At 42.1% G+C, this 18,513-nt stretch overlaps 1 protein-coding gene across 50 annotated transcripts in view; it reads right to left on the bottom strand.

The window, feature by feature from the left end:
• Clasp1 (CLIP associating protein 1) overlaps nucleotides 1-18,513 on the bottom strand; it is a 220,405-nt gene that overhangs the window by 76,072 nt on the left and 125,820 nt on the right. For 31 of the 50 annotated variants that reach the window (NM_001359328.1, NM_001359331.1, NM_001359335.1 and 28 more), the window contains 4 exons: nucleotides 11,457-11,564; nucleotides 10,044-10,070; nucleotides 7,936-8,094; nucleotides 1,306-1,413 (listed from right to left, as the gene is read on the bottom strand). In NM_001359328.1, the coding sequence (NP_001346257.1) occupies nucleotides 1,306-1,413; nucleotides 7,936-8,094; nucleotides 10,044-10,070; nucleotides 11,457-11,564 (402 nt within the window). The remainder of the gene's footprint in view (nucleotides 1-1,305; nucleotides 1,414-7,935; nucleotides 8,095-10,043; nucleotides 10,071-11,456; nucleotides 11,565-18,513) is intronic. The other 19 variants (NM_001359336.1, NM_001359345.1, NM_001359343.1 and 16 more) reach the window with 3 other exon arrangements.

The raw sequence follows: 18,513 nt of genomic DNA, 5'->3' as shown, positions 1-18,513 counted from the left end.
TCCTTGCCCAATCCACAGACAGCATGTAAGAACTCAAGGCTCGGTCCACAGACAGTGGAAAACGTCAGCCACCAAGAAAAATGCTGACTTGCTTCTAACAGACAAACTCATCCACAGATTGAACGGCTTGCTCATGTAACAGCTTGTTTGAGAGGTCAAATAGTGAGCCAAGATGGACAAGGTGTACAGCCTGAATTTAAAAGGGAAAAGCACCAGTTCATTCAGGGGAACAAAGTGAGTATCACTGTTGACCCAAAGCTCAAGGGTACTGCAGCATACATGATACACACTGGGAAAGCCAACTGCCTGAAGGGCAGAAGACTAGCTGACAACTTAAAAGAAGGAGCCCTAAAGGAAGAGAACTGTCTAGAAGGGCGTCTGGAATCTGTTTTCAGAGCTCGTGTGTTGACTTCGATCCCTGGCATGAGCAGGAGCCAGGCCTCCTGCTTTCATCTACTACTGCCTCTCTTGAAGCAACACATACAGAATGAAAAGATCAGCTGAGTAACTGATAGTGAAAAAAATCAGACTGCTGAAGCCCCTGCGCCACTGGGGATGAGGATCACTCAGATCTAGGTCTAATTACAAGATCACGTCTGCCCTTAGGTTCATTAAGAGTACAATATACACCCTGATGACACCACACATGACAAGCAACTGAAAAATAACTGCTGAAGGATTAAAAAAGTTCCTTTCATTGGTGTTGATGGACACCTTTGGGATCAAATAATTACTAAGGGATGTAGTGTGCCCATTTTAGAGCAAGACAGGGTTCTTAAACTAAACAAAACTCATTTAACTTCTAAAATATTCTAAAATTACACTTCTGTTCTCCCTTTGAATAATATCTACTGGGCTCGGCTGATGTGGCTCGGAGCCTAGCACCTTTAAAGCTTGATGCCCTGGCTCCATCCTTAATACCAAAAAATCCTTATATAAATTAATCTTTAGCAAAAACAAAGGAAAACCAGAAATGTGATGACTAAGTGTAAATTCTGAGTTCATCTCACATGCAGGCAGCCATTCACTTCAGCTAAGTTTTGCCTTATGCTAGGAACCACCACACTGGGCTTGCCCAGGGACAAGTGACCAGCAATGGTCATGGCAGAGTGAATGGTGTTTCTGCCTCTAACGTGTGAAAACTGGTAGTTGCTAAGGTTTATGCATGCAGGGGACGACAAGGGTGACTAAGGAAGAGGGAGGAGAGAAGACAGGACCACAGGGCAGCAGAGGGAAGCGGTCATTCCACCCAGCAGTGGCTGCACAAGCACTGGGAGCCCCTGCGCAGCGCCTATGGGTACTCACCGAGTGGTGTGAAGCCCCGAGCAGGGCTTGTATCGCGGCTGCTCTCACGGCTGGTATCGCGGCTGCACCCCTGACTCATGCTGGGTCGGGGGATACGGCTGCTCCGTGCTAGCGTGCAGCATGAAGGGTTTCAGAGAAGGTGAACAAATTTAATGAAGACAGAAAATCTCACAAGTATCAGTCACATTTGCTTAAATGAAATTATGGCATTGTCTCTGATAGGAAGTATGGGGCCACCTGCCCATGAAGAGGTCTCACTGACAGGAGGGTCTGTCCCTCAGAAGGCTGTAGATTTTAAACCCTGAAGTGAATACACTTAAATGTGAGAAATGAACTCTTCCCAAAGGACAGCCTGGCATCCAATATAAGATCCAAAGCATGCCAGAAACAACCAGTGTCTGAAGCTTTAGCAGACATCTCAGTAAGAGCTTAGGACACCAAGGTTGTTTTCATGGCACCTGGTCTCCCCAAAGACCAATTGTTTGGATGAATAGTAGAAATAAAGTCTCTGGTCTTGAGGTCTACAAACTTCGTAACAAAAAGAAGATGGCTCACTTTTTCCCAGGGTAGCCTGCTACAGAGAAGTCAACATGCAAATCTAGCTGGAAAGCCGCCCACAGTCAAGATGGAGATATTACACACACAAAACCAACTATCTAAACCAACAGATGCAGAGTAAAATCGGGTGCTCATTATTTTCTGGTCTCTACAGCTAGGAAACTGACAATCTCAATATTTGGCAAGAAGATTCCTCTCCTGGCCTTGGAATTACAATTGCCTCTGAACAGTTTACTATTCCCAAACACTGAAACATTAAGACTGTAAGACAAAAACCATATGTACAGTAGTCTAAGGTCTACTATTTTGGCTGTGAAGCTCAGAAAGACCATGACAGCTGTGGTTCTCAATCTGAATAGAGAGAAATAAGTTACAAGTAAAACAACACTCTTTAGAAACACAGCTTGCTGATGTGGGCAGAGGGATACCTAACATCATAGCTTCTAGAGACAACTCATCCTCAGAGGTTAAGTGCTACTACACTAGGTAGAAATGGCTTGAGACTGTGGAAATGAGTGAGCTTGTATCTCTGGTGTAAAACCAAGCACATCTTCTCTATCACAATGAACATTGTCTATTGTTTCAGAGCAAATATTTACAGCTAACTATAACAAGAACAGCTCATTAACCAGAATCATGGAACTCTCCAATAAGGAAGAATGTGTGAGACATGAAGCCAGCTTAGCATGTGCACAATAACCTCGTGCTGGGGTGAAGCCAGACCCCAAGAGCTTGTAAGAGATGCTCAGATGCTTGGCAGTCTACAGGCAGGGGAATGTGATGAGGGATGTAATCTGAACAAGCTCCCTCAAGGGCCTCATTAGAAATTTCTTAATTCTAACAAAATGACACAGAAAAATTGAGGTTCCCACTCACAGTACCGGTGACTATTTAATCAGCAATTCCTGTGATATTCTACACAGGTCCTATAAAGAGAGCGAGAGCAACAGGCGCCGAGCTGTGCCGACCAACATACAGGAGCGTCCTCAGATGCACACAGCAGGGCTGCCTATCTTTAGAGAGACCTGTACAGCCGCCAGCTGCCTCCCCGGGCTAGCCACTGGGCCTCTTAAGGAATAAAGAAGAATCACATCCTTTATATGAGAAGGATATTGGGGACAGTGCACACACATGCACTTCGGAGTTGCTTGCCAATCAGCACACACGGGAATCCTGACCTTCTCCACTGTAGTCCAAGCCAGGCAGTTTTCATATAAACGCAAGCTCAGTGAACTACACCCTAACTTTATCCAGAGCATATCATAGAAACGCTGCAGAAATGAAAGCACATGCTCTTCCTGGAGTAAGTCTGCTTTATGAAGACAACAGAGACCACTAACAAGAATAAACAGCTGTGATATGGAACAATGCCCACACAAACTTCTTGACAAGTCATATCCTACTAGTGTTTCTTCCAGAGAATTCATTCACCTCCCATATTCATGGGCTCCTTTATGATGTGATACATAGAAAAAGAAAGTCTGTCTGCTGTTTTGTCAGAAATCTTTCCATAAATTCCCCAAACTCCATTAAAGGGCATTTTGTGGTAAGAGTGATATTTCAAATGTTCGGTCATTTAAGCCACAAGAGAAAAAACACCCACTTACAACATTAGTTCCAAGGCTAATCTACAGAAAGAGCTAAAGTAAGCACAGAAAAATTAGTTTTATAGATTAAGTGGTCAAAACTCATTCATATAATCTCCATTAATCCACCCACCCACCTACCCATCCACAATCTGTCTATCTGGAGTGTAAAATCAACTTGTCTTGTTAGTATGAGCTCACAGCAAACATCCCAGGTGAGACTACGGCATGGGAAGTGTAAGGGAAACAGGCAATGAAATATACTTCATCTTCCTTACACGCAGTCAAGCTAGAAAGCCTGTCTGAAATGCTGGCAAAGTTTTGAAAAACCACTTGTTTTGTACTTCCTGATAAGACTCCACCCTGTATCATAGTGTTTAAGGGTGATCCTTACTTTTGCCTTAAAAAAGAATTAACTTTCATTTTATGTGTGTTTGTACATGTCTGCAGGAGTGTATTCTATGTGAGTGCAATGCCTGCATGAGCCAGAAGAGGGCATCAGATCCAACTGGGCTGGAGTTAGGAGTGGTTGTGAGCTCTCTGCTGTGGGTCCCTGTAACTGAGCTCCAGTCCGCAGCAAGCCTTCATACTCTTAGCTGCTGAGTCATCTCTCCAACCTTACTTCTCCCTTTTAAGAAAGGGCCCAATCAGAACACACAGCAAAGGCAGAAAGGAGAGAGGAATAATGAAAACTACTGTTAAAGGAATAAGTGTCTCTCTAGACACTTTCATGTCCCAGTAACCTAGTTTCACAGTTAAAAGTAATCATTTAATTAACTTTAATCTTCCAAAAAATATTTTAAACCAGAAAATCATAAGACATTTAAAATACACAACATGCAATATAGGTTGCAAAATGTTAAATGGTTTTCCAGTCTCTTCATTCCATGCCCAGGAGAAGCACACCAGAGGCAATGGCTAACAATCACGAATGATGCTGCTTGTGTGTTTTCATATCTGTAAAGTCTTTAAGAGACACCAAAGTGGAACAATTTATACATGTGCGTCCCTAATTGTTTGGGAATTAGGAATTGTTTAGCTTATGAAGGAATAAGGGGGAAAAAGGGAAGGAAGGAAAAGGGGTTGGGTGGGGGTGGTGGAAGAAGAGCACCATGGGGATGTATGTGAGCTCCCGGGAGCAAAAAGAGCTTTGTTTCTTGATTATCCAGTTACATGCTTTTTACTAAGTTTTAAATGGCAGCTCAGTGTGGCGCCTGTAATCCCAGCTCCCAGAAGGCTGGAAAAAGACTATAACTAGGCCTCCATGAGCTACAGTGAGTTCTAAGCCAACAGAATGGGACCACATCTCAAAACAAACAAACAAACAAACAAACAAACAACAAAACAAAATGTAAAACATCTTAGATGTCAAATAAGAGCCCTGGCATTTCTATAACAAGAAATGAAAATGCAGCTAAATGTATTTAAGACAAAAAAGGAATAATTTGTAGATTGTCACTAGAATTGGTTTTGGGGTGTGTGTGTGTGTGTGTGTGTGTGTGTGAGAGAGGGTGGAAGACAGAACACGTGTAGAGGTCAGAGGACAATTGTCAGGAGTCAGTCCTTAGTTTCCACCTTGCTGGACAGGCTCTCTCTTGTTTCTGGCCTGCCAGCTGGCCTGTAAGCTTGCAGGCAAGTCTTGCTCTGCCTCCCACCTTGCAATGGGAGTGCTGGGATTACAAGTATGTGCTCCTACATCTTGCTTTTTATGTGGGTTCTGGTGATCTTGTGCCATCAGGCTTGTGTGGCTAGCAGCTTTACCATGGAACCATATCCCTAGCCTTAGGATTAGCTTCTGATGTAAATTCTAAGTCTAGTGTAGCTGCCATTAAAACTGCTGAGTGGCCAGGTAGTGGTGGAGCATGCCTTTAATCCCAGCACTTGGGAGGCAGAGGCAGGCAAATTTCTGAGTTCGAGGCCAGCCTGGTCTACAGAGTGAGTTCCAGGACAGCTAGAACTACACAGAGAAACCCTGTCTCAGAAAACCCAAAAACAAACAAACAAACAACAACAACAACAAAAACTGCTGAGTTAAGTGGTTTGGGGGTTATAGGAAACATTCTTAAAACATGCTACCCTCTTTTGAATATTTGTACTTATAATGCTAAAGAGTAAAGCAAATGATTAGATACACAAATATATATAAACTCTGGTATAAACTCAATGCCATGCTAAACACCTACAGCCTTATAAATGGATAAGTATAAAAGTACATTTTGTTCATATATGTGTGTTCTTTTTTTTTTTTTTTTCCAGAGCTGAGGACCGAACCTAGGGCCTTGAGCTTGCTAGGTAAGCGCTCTACTACTGAGCTAAATCCCCAACCCCATATATGTGTGTCCTTATAATGAGCAGAAATAAAACATCTTCAGTCAGAACTTTATGTATGGTCTTAAAACTCTAACATTACTCATTGCATCCATAAGCACCAAGGGAATAAGTTCCTTCAAAACAATACTGGAAACAGACATGGTAGTATACCCCAGCACCTAGGGGATGAGAGCAGGCAGAGCTCTTGAGTTCTAGGCTAGCCTGGGCTACATAAGACTCCGTCTCCAAAAAATAGAAAAGACAAAAAATATCAACTTCAAGTAAGAGCTCTTTGAAAGGAAACAAATTCCTTTACTGATGTTTCAAGACACTGGCTTTCAAAGCTTAGAAAATGCTCCTTTTTCTACTATACACAATAGACTGTCAGATAAAGACCACGGAAGAGCAGGCCCTGGAGTTAGTAGTACTAGATTACTGAAATTGTATCATTTCCTAATTTCAAGAAGAACATGAAAGGTTGTCTGGTAGTTAGCAGATTGTCAGCTGGACAGGACATGTCACCAAAGAGACATGTCTGTAAGGGAGTTTCCTGACAGGGTAAACTCGAGTAGGAAGACCCATGCTGTAGAATGGGGTCTTGGACTAAATAAACAAAAGAGTGAACTGAATGCCAGTGTCCATCTCTTCCATTTTTGACAGCATGTATAGTGTGAGCAGTTGCCTCACACTCCTGTCTCATGCCTCCCTGACATGAGGGACTGTACCCTACACCGAGATTCAAAACAAGCCTCTCCTCCCCTAAGCTGCCATAGTGAGGTGTTTTATCACAGCGACAAGAAGAGGAACTGATATAAGTAGCACCTTTGGTAAACCTCTAAGTGCCCTAAGCAGGACAGACCGTGTTTAGATATAACAGTAGAATACATTGCAATCAGAGAACGCACATAAACTGCAGAAGTCAACAGTGGAAAAGACAGTGGAGGAGTCACACCTAGACTTAAAATGTCTTCCTAACAAAACTGGAGGCAAAAGCAGAAGATGGGTTGTGTTATCAGATTCGGCAATTCAGACATTTCCTCCTGGAAACGGAGTTCAAATTAAATGTTCCCACTCCTTGCCTTCTGCCCCGGTCGGAGCCCACCCAGTCCGGCTGCCCTCGGTCTCCATTCATCCCACATGGCTCACGAGTCCTTGCCCAGCTGCTTCTGGCACTACTTTTCTCTTTGACAGAGCATCTCTTCCTTGACCTCAAAGCAGGACGTATTCTGGGACAGCTGTGTTATGAGGAGATCTAGGAGGATCAAGCAGACATGGGGAAACGAGCCTCCTTTCTGATGTGCTGAGCTCCTGCCATGGTATACCGTGCAGTTTCACATCCCCACCCTTTCCCAATAGACTAGAAGGCTTTGGACTTGAGAAGCTAAGATTAAAAAATCTTCTAATTCTTGGGTCTAAAAAAGGACCTGGTACACAGTGAACAGTCTAGTAAAAAAAGGCTGAGAAAAATCAATGAGTAAAAAACTAAGCCAACAAGAAAAGTTAAAGATATAGTCCTCTTATTCTAAAGTAATAAGTGTGTGTACTTAAGGAAGCTGACAGATATATAATGCAAGTACATACACGGATAAATAGTGGTTTGTGGTGTTATAGTCGGAAAGACTTTTACATTGAGAGGGGACATACGCGCTGGAGTGTCTGTAAGGTACTGAGAATCACTTGTATCTACCCCTATTATAAAGAAAGCCAACACAACAGTAAAGTGCGGATTTAGATTGGTGTCCAGCAATCTCTAGTTTTCAAGTTTTAACAAAATTATGTCAAATTATTTGAGTGTAAGAGATCAAAATAAAAAGAGGGACCCTGAAATACTTTTGAAAGTTAATATATGTTAATGACTAGAATGAATTCAATAGAAGGAAAATGAAGAGTGAAGGGGTCTAATAAGAAAAGGAATTCTTAGTTTTCCAATGCTAGTGCTTTGCTAGTGATAAAGTCCCACCGCAGTCGTTGGAAGCATTAAGTTCCACAGTTTTTGACTCTGATGAAATCTCAGTGTAATCTGTATAAGCGCACAAAGAGCCTAGTTTTAAGCACAGCTGAAGTAACTTCCTGAGCTCAAGAGCAGAGCCCTGCTTTCCGTGTCAGACAGTGATTGCATCATAACCGAGATGACAGCCATGCTGGGAGTGGAGTTTCAAGTCTGGGAGATCCTTACCTAATCCAATCCGGTTAGGACTTGTTTCTCGGCTACATCCCTGACTCCTGGGGATCTTGCTCCGTTTTTCTGAGGATGGTGTTACCGGTGGGCCTCTGGAGGAACCCCCAGCAAGTCCACTTCCCAAAAGCTTCCCAGGGGAACTTGACCGGCTGCCAGCTAAAAGTGAAGCAAAATGACGGTGAGAGACGCTGAGAATCAGGTGACACTTCACAGTGACTAAAGGAATAAGTTTTCACACATGAATTTGCATGAAACATTAAGAATTTTTTATATAAAAATAGCATTTGAGTTGGCAATGCTGTTCTTCACATGTGGGCACATAGGACTGCTATTAGGAACTAACACCTCTGCTTAGAAGACCCACGAGACACCTCTGGAAGTAGAGGTGCAGTTTCTAATAGAGAACAACATGGCAGGGGTACCTATTCCAAGCAAGCTCTCCCAGAAGCGCACACCCAAGCCCTAAGAACTGATGCCCTAAAAATTAAGTAAATCACAGGAGAAACAGAAACATAACAAACTGAGGGACATTAACTGAGGGAAAATGGGTTTGATCTAACAAATGGAAGACACGGGGATGAAAGAACTAGAAATGGTTTAAGAAAAATCATAGAGTAGGTGGTACACATAAGCTTAAAGATCAGTAGCTATAAGGAATGTGGCTGGATATCACCCATCTACTAAAAGTCAGAAGTTTTACACTTTACTTCATTTACTGGAGATTAAGTCTCGTCATGCTAGCTGAGTGTTGTGCTACTGAGTTACAGCCTAGACCCTAAACAGATACACATAAACGAAATAAACCATGCACTGTTTATAAGAATCAAACAGCAAAAAAGTCAAGCAAAACAAGGAAAAGCACAAGGAGTGGTAGAAGAGTAAGTGACCACAGAGACAGCCAGTACAAACATCTACCCCCAACAACACAGCTGAAATATAGACTGGGAAGAGCTAAGAACATAAGGAAAAAACGGGGAAAGCCACAATTTTTAAAAGACTCTTCTAGAAAGCCTGATAACCTCAGATAAATTGACAGAGGCAGCAATCAAAACTTTGAATACACAGTGTGTTCAATAACAAGCATATGCAGGATACATAACCATGACCTGCGTGACACCCCGTTAGCAACAGCCTCATGTACAACCAGAGTTCTGCCTGTGCCCTGTGATGCTGCGCCCAACTCAGTCTGTGTAACTACACCCAACTCTCTCAACATTTCACAATGTGACTTCACAGACTCCTCTTGTACACATGTGTATATCCAAAACCATATTTTTTTTCATTTTAACATCAAATTTTACAAATACTAAATCTGTACTAAGCCTCAAAGCAAATCTCAAGAAAGAAAGAAAGAAAGAAAGAAAGAAAAAAAGAAAGAAACCCCCCAAAAAACAAAAAACCTTGTAAAAGGGAAATCACATGAGGTACATTCCCTGAGAAATATGCAATAAAATCAGAAGCCATAAATAAATATCAGAACTACTAATCTTTATTAATAGCTAAATATCCAGATATGGTTATAAACATTTTCTGCACAATAGAATTCTTGCAGACAGCCACTTAACAGATTATCTCCTAAGTAGAGATGGCAGTAAAAAATTTAAAAACAAATATAAATAATTATTATTTAGAATAGAATAGAATGACCTATAGAAAAAAATAATACAAAATCCCTTTAGAAGAACAAGAAGAGCACTTACCCACAAATTACTTTCTTACAGAATAAAGATTTAAAAATATAGTTTACAATATGTCTCAAAAATAAATAGCACACATTAAAATTATCATCATTCAAATGACTCACTTTGTTGGCTACACAGGAAAATTAATACCCAATAGTGATTAAACTACACACAGTTTGGAAGGAAAATCACTGTAAAAGTCTATAGTGCACATTAATGTGAAGAACCATCCTAAGACTTGAACATAAAATAAATTATTAAGCTATGTCAAGGGCAAAAAAGAAATAGATTTCAAACTCTAGAATTTGAAAATACAGGAAACTACAGAAAGCTTAAGCATAAATCAGAGAAATTAACACGGAGCAAAGAGCACAGCCGAGACAGAGTGCCAACGAAAACAGAAAGGCAAGAGAAATGGCTTACCACCAGCAGGGTTAGCAGATCTGGATCCTTCGTTAGCAGAGCAGACCAAAGGACAGGCAAGAGTGGATTAAAAGACAATAACACAATACAGAAGGTCAGCATGCGACACAACACAAGAGGCTCATTCACAAGCACAGTAGCAACATCGCTAAGGCCCTGAGCATGCTTTGCTCTAGGAACAGCACTGCTTTAACACGTATTCTAGATCTGTTCGTGAAACATCCTCTATCATGAGCCGAGCTGTCTGCCTCTCAGCACACACCCCAGCTCTCAGCAAAAGGGAAAGTAGCACACCTTGGTCCCCTGTGCCCCACTTCCATGTCTAACAAGACATGAGAAGCCGGAAGAACACTGCCATGGCTGTCTTCACTTTTCAATGCTTATGGGTTTCCATAATCTTCAAATATCTAAAATATCTCATTCCTTAAGGACCCTAAATCTAGAATTAACAAATCTACTTCATATCAAAGCAGGACTATGAATGTTGTATGCCCACACTTGTGGTATAAGTGTCTTTACCTCAAAGTCGAATCTCTGTTACAATACTGAATTTGTATGTGTAAGCCTGGGGTGTAAGATCAATCATGTGTGATTTAGTGGCCTGTGTTCCTGTGAATGCAATCTGGAACTGAGGAGTCTCAAGGTCCGGCGTGAATGGTCCTGAGTTTTAAGATTTAAACCTCTCTTAATCTCCTAAGTCGCACTAGAAAAGCAATTTTCCCATCTTCCTACATTTGGATTTCAAAGCTAGAGAGGCATATTACTAACTCAGCTGGGGTGGGGAACCTGGAAGAGGCCATAGTCAAGAGTTAAAAAGCAAGAAGCGAAATGTAAGATATTCCTCAGCTCCCATTCCCCACAGGAAATCATACTGTAAAGACAGATTGCCTAACAGGTAAGTTTTGACTTGAAACATTTCAGGATAGGGAGTCAAAAAGTGTATTTTAATGTTTAACGCTATCAACATGTGGCAATCAGGATGTCTGGTAACTTCTTCAACCACTACCTTGTTTTTTAAGACAGGGCCTTCCTCTGGGTCCTGCAGCTCACCACTTAGACTCAATCACTTGACCGGCAAGCCATAGGGATCCAGCTGTCCCCATCTCCCCAGCTCCAGGATTACAGATTTGTGTCAGTACACCTATTTTTATGTAGGGACTGGAAATCCAAGCTCAGGTCCTCAAGCACTTTATAGACAGAGCTGTTTCCCCAGCCCATGAAACAGGAATCTCCTAGAAAGGACATCAAAACAATCTGGAATGTTCCATCTCCTAAGTCTACCTAGCAGTGGGACTACTTAAGAGTAGTATCTCAGAGCCACTGATGTCAGTAGAGACACTGAAGCCTGTCCTGCCGTGGGATGGGCCACTGAAGGGAGCTAAGGTGACAAAGGCGTTAAGATGCACTGCTTACGCTGAGACTGTGAAACCACTTTGGCGCGACTGCGGCCCCGACTGTCGGAGGGTGTGGAGGCGACATTGGTGGTGCTCCCCGAGCTCTGCCGTCTCGTGCGGATCCGACCTGGAGAATACAGCAGAGACAGTGTTTCCATACCTTCTTTATCCAGTGTGACCTGCCTGAGAACCCACACCACAAGCACAGGGCACTGATGAGGCTGACCACACAGAGAGCAGGGGCTTCTGTCAGCCAGGTCCCATGAAAGTTAGACACCAGTGTGGCCCCAATAGGATGAGCAGCGATGAATGTGGGTTTGAATTCTCCACACTGGTTCTCTGGATTCAAGGAAGCACAAAATGCCCTCCACAAGCCAACTAGAAGTGAACACAACTGACCCCTTCCCAGTAGCAGATGAAGTTGGCAGAGGAGGATTACAGAAACAAGCCCTGAATTGAAGGAGGTTCAAGAAAGTACAGCATTGGGCTGCCGGGGAGACTAAAACCAGTGACTTTCAGTAAAGCTTTAACAGACAATATGAGCTAGGTATGATGGCACACACCTGTGATCCGAGCACCTGGGAGGTAGGCAAGAGGCTAAGAAGGAACTCCAGGCCGACACTCTTGGCTAGACAGTTTGTTGAGGCCAGCCTGGGCTACATTTACTACTGGACATTTCCTAAAATGCAGCATTGTTTGTGCTACTGAAACCTACGATCTCTATAAAATCAAAATTCTCACAGCAATGCACAGACAAGACAGAACAAAGCAGGCCTCAAAGTCTGTCCAGTGTGGCAGCTGGGCTAGGTGAATGCCCAAGGCCAGCTGGCTGGCCCCAAGTGACTCTGCTTTCTTTTAGTCACTCATCAAAACCAAGTAGGTGAACAGGAAAAACGAACACGAAAAATCAATCAAGTTTGAAGTATTTCTAGGTATCTTTCATTTTAAAGCAGAGCAAAATACTTAGGTCACACACATAACTTTTTTTTGTTTTTGTTTTTGTTGTTGTTGTTTTTTTTGTGAACACCTATAGTCATGAAGCTAGATAATAAAAGCCCTTTTGAAGGTCTCCTCCCTCCCCAGCATTTGGTGACACAGTCCTAAGACCAGTGTTCAGGATTTTTTCAAAATTCCTTTTTTTGTAGATTAATATATTTACATGATCAAGAAACATATGCCATTGTTTTGCATATTTAAAATCAAAATTATAATGGTTTAAAAATTATAAAACATATTGCTTTACTCAATAACTTATTTATGAGTATACTTGTGGAACAGATTTTTCAAATGGGCCAAGGAGATTTTTTTTAATCTTTTCCATATAACTAATTCTCAAATTTCCTTAACGTTTTCCTTATGAATTTATAATACCTCTTTTTCAGAGCTCTACTTCAGTTTTTATACTCAGGCAAAGGTGCTTTATTTTAATTACAAATAGCATTTAGTAGGTTTTAACATATAATGTATCAGTCACATATGCATGCACAAGAGTGCATGTACACACATACATACAGATGTTTTAGATAGCCCAAGCTGACCTGGCATTTCTGTAGTCCAGACTAGCAACAAACTCTCAGCAATCCTCTTGCCTCAACCTCCCAAGTCCTGGGATTTACAGTCATGTGCCACCACACCTGGCTTTTAATCTTTACATTTTGATCTTACATTTAGGACTTTTCCTAGACTTTTCATTAACCTGTATGTAGATTTGGGGTTATCTAACCTACAAATATCCCATCAAGCTTTTTTTTTTTTGTCAAATTCTATGTTTTTATTTATGTGCCTTTATTGTCTTACTCATGTCACACAAAGCAAACAGAAGCTGTGAAGCACTGTTGATTCAAAGGAGACTTTTAAAAATGTTGGGATTAGGGTATAATTCAGACTGTACAGGCAAGGTTTGGGGTGCACTTACACACATGCACACACACACACACACTCTCTCCACACACATGCGCACACACAAAATGCTCTGTTGTCTTTTTCCAGTAGAGCTGCCCTTTGTTGGCCAGTGAAGATGCAGGCTTGTGTATTCTGCTTTGTCCTGCAGTCCTGACAGTGAATGCCCACGGGCTCCAGAGTTCAGCCCATGATGGTGGTGCAGCCAGCCCTACAGCCTTTCACCTAGACCTCGCCCTCGCTGGTGTCTGGAACTGGGTGACTGCACTGTTTACTCGGGAATGGCAATGTGGTCTCAGGCAGGAGGATCATTTTGGCTAATAAATTCTATGTATTTCACTCACTAAAAAAAATTTAATTGATTTCTTCTCAACACCATTGAGTGGTTATTCTATATTCACAACAGACCCAAGTTCTTAAGGGTTCATTCTTTGTGTGTTATCTTTCTCTGATGCTTCACATCTCAGATCTGGCTGATACAAGATCCAAAAGTGGCCTCTTCTGTGGAAGTTCAGTGTACTCACAGGCTGCAAACACCAACGACTTAATCCTGAGGAAGGAAGCTCAGCTTCACGTGTACACAGAGCTCCTTATAAAGGAGGAAGGCTCTGAGACAACGACGAGGTGATCTGAAGGTAAGTTACCCACATCTACCTTTTCATGGATATATGGCCCCGTGTCAGTGCTGGTTGGCTTCAGGCTAGTGCCTTACACCTTTAGTGAACTCAAAGACCTAACACAGGTCCCTAGGACTCACACGCTTTGCTATATAGGAGAAGCTGAAAGGTCTTTTATTGATTTTGAACTGTCCTTACTTTTTAGGGAAGCAGCTACATAGTCTGAAAGGAGTCTGGTGTGCTGCGTTCAGGTGTGTGTCTACTTCATGGGAAGGGGACCGGTTTTTACTCTAATTAGTTGGCAGCTTTAAGTGCCTGAATATGTTTTAAAGAAAAGACAGGGAATGTTTTGTGGTCTTCAAGAGAATTACAAGCTACTACACAAACACAGAAATCCATGAGAACACACTTTAGCTGTGTACTATGACTAAATGACAGACAGAGCACAGGAGTGAAAGATGAGGCAAAACCAGCCTAAATGAGTAATAAAAATAACTAAACAACCACATAACAGTGCAGGAAAACTGCAGACTTAGACGGAGGGCCCAGGAATACACTAAACATACACAGACACACGCAGACACACACTAACAATGAACAAACAGAAGACACTGGGGAAAGCAAGAAATTTAGGAAGAGTTAAAGCCTTCAGCTTTCAGGGAATCCGGGAAGAATATTCTGACTTCAAGCATTTTAACACTACTAAGGATTCCTATTCAGTCGTGCCTCTTTCTTTATTTTTTTCCTTTTTCATTCTGGAAAAAAAACCCAAAACTGTGGTCTAGATCCAAGTTACAGGCACAGTGCTGAACAATCAATTCAGCCCAAGGCCCAGCCCCTTACCCTGTAGCCCCATAACTAACTGTGGGGACTGTAAGAAAACTGAGCAGCAAAAAGTTGATCACTAGTCAACTCAAAACCTGAATTCAAAGTCAAACAGGTCCTGACATTCTGGCGGCTCACTTGGATCTATCTCACTGTGGTGCACCATGTGTCATGAGCAGTGACATTGTTGTTGGCTTTTGTGGTTGTTGTGGTTGTTGTTGGGTTTTAAAGCACAAACTTTTCTGCTCTTACAGAGACATCAGAAAGATGGAGATTTCTTACATTTTCTTACCATCATCTCTCACGTAAGAATCACTTGACGAGTGTGGATGAGAATGTCTGATTTTAAAGATCGGTGTTTGACTTGTTGACTTGAGTTTGCTCAATGAATCTCAACTTGGGTCAGGACAGAGTCTGAAATGGCCCCAGACATACTTATGCCTTCCTATACTGTGGAAAGTGATGATCTGAGCACCAATCACCCGAAACATCAACCAATTCTGGAAAGTGTTGACAACTATTCAGGCATGAGATCATTCTTTACATAAAAACAAAGAAGCCATTTGTCTCAGTTGTATACTCATTTGAAATAACTCATATTAATAAATGGTAAAACTATTTATATGCCAAAGAATTGTTTTGGAGTGAAATTCTTTTTGCTTTACAGTACCTGTCTGATCTGCATCCTTACTGCGGATGCTATACCTGCAGGGCAGGGGCTGGATATTCATCCTTGGGTAAAAGGAGTAAGAAATAGTAATGTCAGGACCCTTGGCCTAAGGCAGCTAGAATACCAAAAACCAGTCTTGTTGCACCAAGATTGTTTCAAAGCTCCTAGGCTCGCACAAAAGTCAGTCTTCTAAGTCCATCTCAGTTCTCTCTGCACTGGGCTATCCCAGCAAACTCAACTGTTTACCTCTAGCTCACTGGAACACAATGAAACCAGCCTCCATTCCTGTATATCTGCCTCTCAACATAGCTAGAATCTCAGAACTTGATTCTCTGTCAGTTTTGCTACCTATCACTTCTACCCTCAAAAGAACAGTTTTCTTCATGGCTATTTTTAAAAAAATGTACATTTTTTACTTTATAAATAGACCTATTTTGGTTTGTAAATAAGGGCCCAATTATTTAAATTCAGAGTTTTTAGGTAAATAAATAACAATACCAAATGGTTACTCCACAGCAAAATAAAACTAAAATTTAAGTTCTTTTTCCTAGATGACAGGGTGAAGCTATGTAACTTTTATAATATAATCTAAATTAAATTCACCAAAAGTTAAACAAATATAGTTGTGTGTGTGTGTGTGTGTGTGTGTGTGTATGTATGTATGTATGTATGTGTATGTGTGTGTGTCTGTGTTGTTTAGGTGCATGTGAATGTGTGTATAGGCATGTGGAAGCCTGGGCTTGACACTGAGTGTTTTCCTCAATTGCTTTAGTACACACTGAGATAGGGTCTCTCAAATGAACCCAGACCTGCTGATTCAGTTAGTCTATCTAGGAAGCTAGATCTAGGCATGCCCTGCCCTTCTTCCAAGAGTTAGATTTATAGGCAAGCTACCACGTCCAGATGACTTTTTGTATGTATGTACCCATGTATGTATGTATGTATGTATGTATGTATGCTGAAGATCTGAATTCTGGTCCTCACATTTGCATGCTAACTGCTTTACTCAATGTGTCACCTCTCCATGCCCTAACATGACCTCTGACTTCAACTTAATAGCACTATTATCTATTCAATGCAACAATGAGTTGTCTATTCTCACAGGCTACTGAAACATTGTAACTTTTCATTTGAAATGATTTGTTTTAGGGACAATCATTTATTTGGGGAATAATGCCTAAACATATTATCTTTTCTTAAAGCATTCAAGTGAATTCATTCCCTCAGCAGACACATAATCATCACCTTCATAAGCACCATGGCAGACAGCATCCGAACCCCAACCCCCCCCCCCCCGCCCCGAGTATACGGATAGCACACTTACAGGCAGCCAAAAGATGACACTACAGACTGGTTCTTTTCAGAATTGACTCTTGTGACCACTTCCTGAGTGCTGAGATTACAGGCACAGGGCACCACACCTGGACTGACTTTCATGGTAGTTGCTGTTTTGAGACAGGTCTCTCTCTACAGCATGACCGGGCCCCGGGCTTGCTGCATTCCTTTCCTCAGCCTCTCGGGTGCTTGAACTATAGGCACTGGGCCACACCCAGTTTGGCTCTTTTTGTCCAGACATTAGAGATCGTAAATTATTTAATAGACTTATTTTTAAAGACTATTAAAGGCTCACAGCTAGGAGAGTAAAGTGTTTGCCCCCCTATACAAAGATTCTGGGACCATTCTTTTTACTGCTGAAAGAAGGGAAGAGGCACAATGACTTAAAAAAGACAGAAAGCTAAGACAGAGGGTTCAGCTGATAGAGTGTTTACCCAGCCAGGCATGAAGACCAGAGTCTGGATTCCCATCACTCACAAAAAGTCAGGCAGGCAAGATGGCCACTTGTGAATCCAGAGCTTGGCAGACAAATACGGGATCCCCAGGGTAAGCTGGATAGCTAGACTAGACAGAATTGGAGATCTCTGGGTTCAGCTAGAGACCCTATCTTAATAAACAAATTGGAGAGTAAATGAGAAAGATGTCAACTAGTGGGCAACAACACACACACACACACACACACACACACACACACGTGTACCCTCACACATGTGAATACACAAAGAATAAGAAAAAAGAGGAGAGAACGGAGAAGAAAAGATGATGATAAAGGAGAGGGAGGAAGGAAGGAAGGAAGGAAGGAAGGAAGGAAGGCAGGCAGGCAGGCAGGCAGGCTGGCTCGCTCTAATGAGAAATCCTGATAAGGGTACAAAGTGGTATTGCTGCATTAGCCTCCCCACCCCCATCCCAGCCTCAAGACAGGACCGTATTACATAGCCCTAGGTGACACGAAACTTACTATATAGAGCAGGCTAGCCTAGAACTCCCAAAGATCTATTTGCCTCTGCCTCTTGAGTGCTGGGATCAAAAGCACACTGTTCATGCACAGCTAATGGCTTTTCTTACTATCACTGGCAGTTTGCTTTACCATCACCAGCTCTCTAGTTTCACCAGGCAAACAACAGAATAGAGGCAGCTTGTCTGCATGGAGACATCTCTCCTGTCCTGCTCCATCATGACAAAGAACTGAGGCTACCCTGGCACAGACACTATCCTCCCATCCTGTAAAGTTCCCTACTGTCTCATTCTCATTTTCTAAAGACACATCATTCCATCATTTCTCCTACCTGAAGGAAACCAGAAAGTGATTTAGCATCTTGTCCAGTAAATGAATGGCCAATTTAACTTTGCTTGGGACACTACAACTGATTTTTAAAAAGAAAAAAAAGGGGGGAGAGAAAAGTAAAGAATTCTTAGTGGTAGGGAGAACAATAGGCTGACTGTCCTATATAATGTATTCTGAGAAAATATACTTTCCATTTTGTGTAAACTGTTTGTGATGGCTTGAATGAGAAACGGCCCTCATAGCTGGTATAGTCAAACACATGGTCCCCAGTTAGTGGTGCTATTTGGGGAACTTATGGAGTCTTTATGTGGTGCCTTGCTGGAGGAAGTCCATCACTGAGGGCGAGCTCTGAGGACTCACTGCCACACTCAACTTTCAGTTTGCTCTCCCCAGCTCCCTGCCCAAGCTTCCTGCTACTATGTGCTGCTGTGACTCCTCTGCTACC

This window comes from Mus musculus, chromosome 1, assembly GCF_000001635.26.
Source record: "Mus musculus strain C57BL/6J chromosome 1, GRCm38.p6 C57BL/6J".
Taxonomy (NCBI): domain Eukaryota; kingdom Metazoa; phylum Chordata; class Mammalia; order Rodentia; family Muridae; genus Mus; species Mus musculus.
The sequence above is the reverse complement of the archived record's forward strand: the minus strand, read 5'-3'. Positions and strand labels throughout refer to the sequence as shown.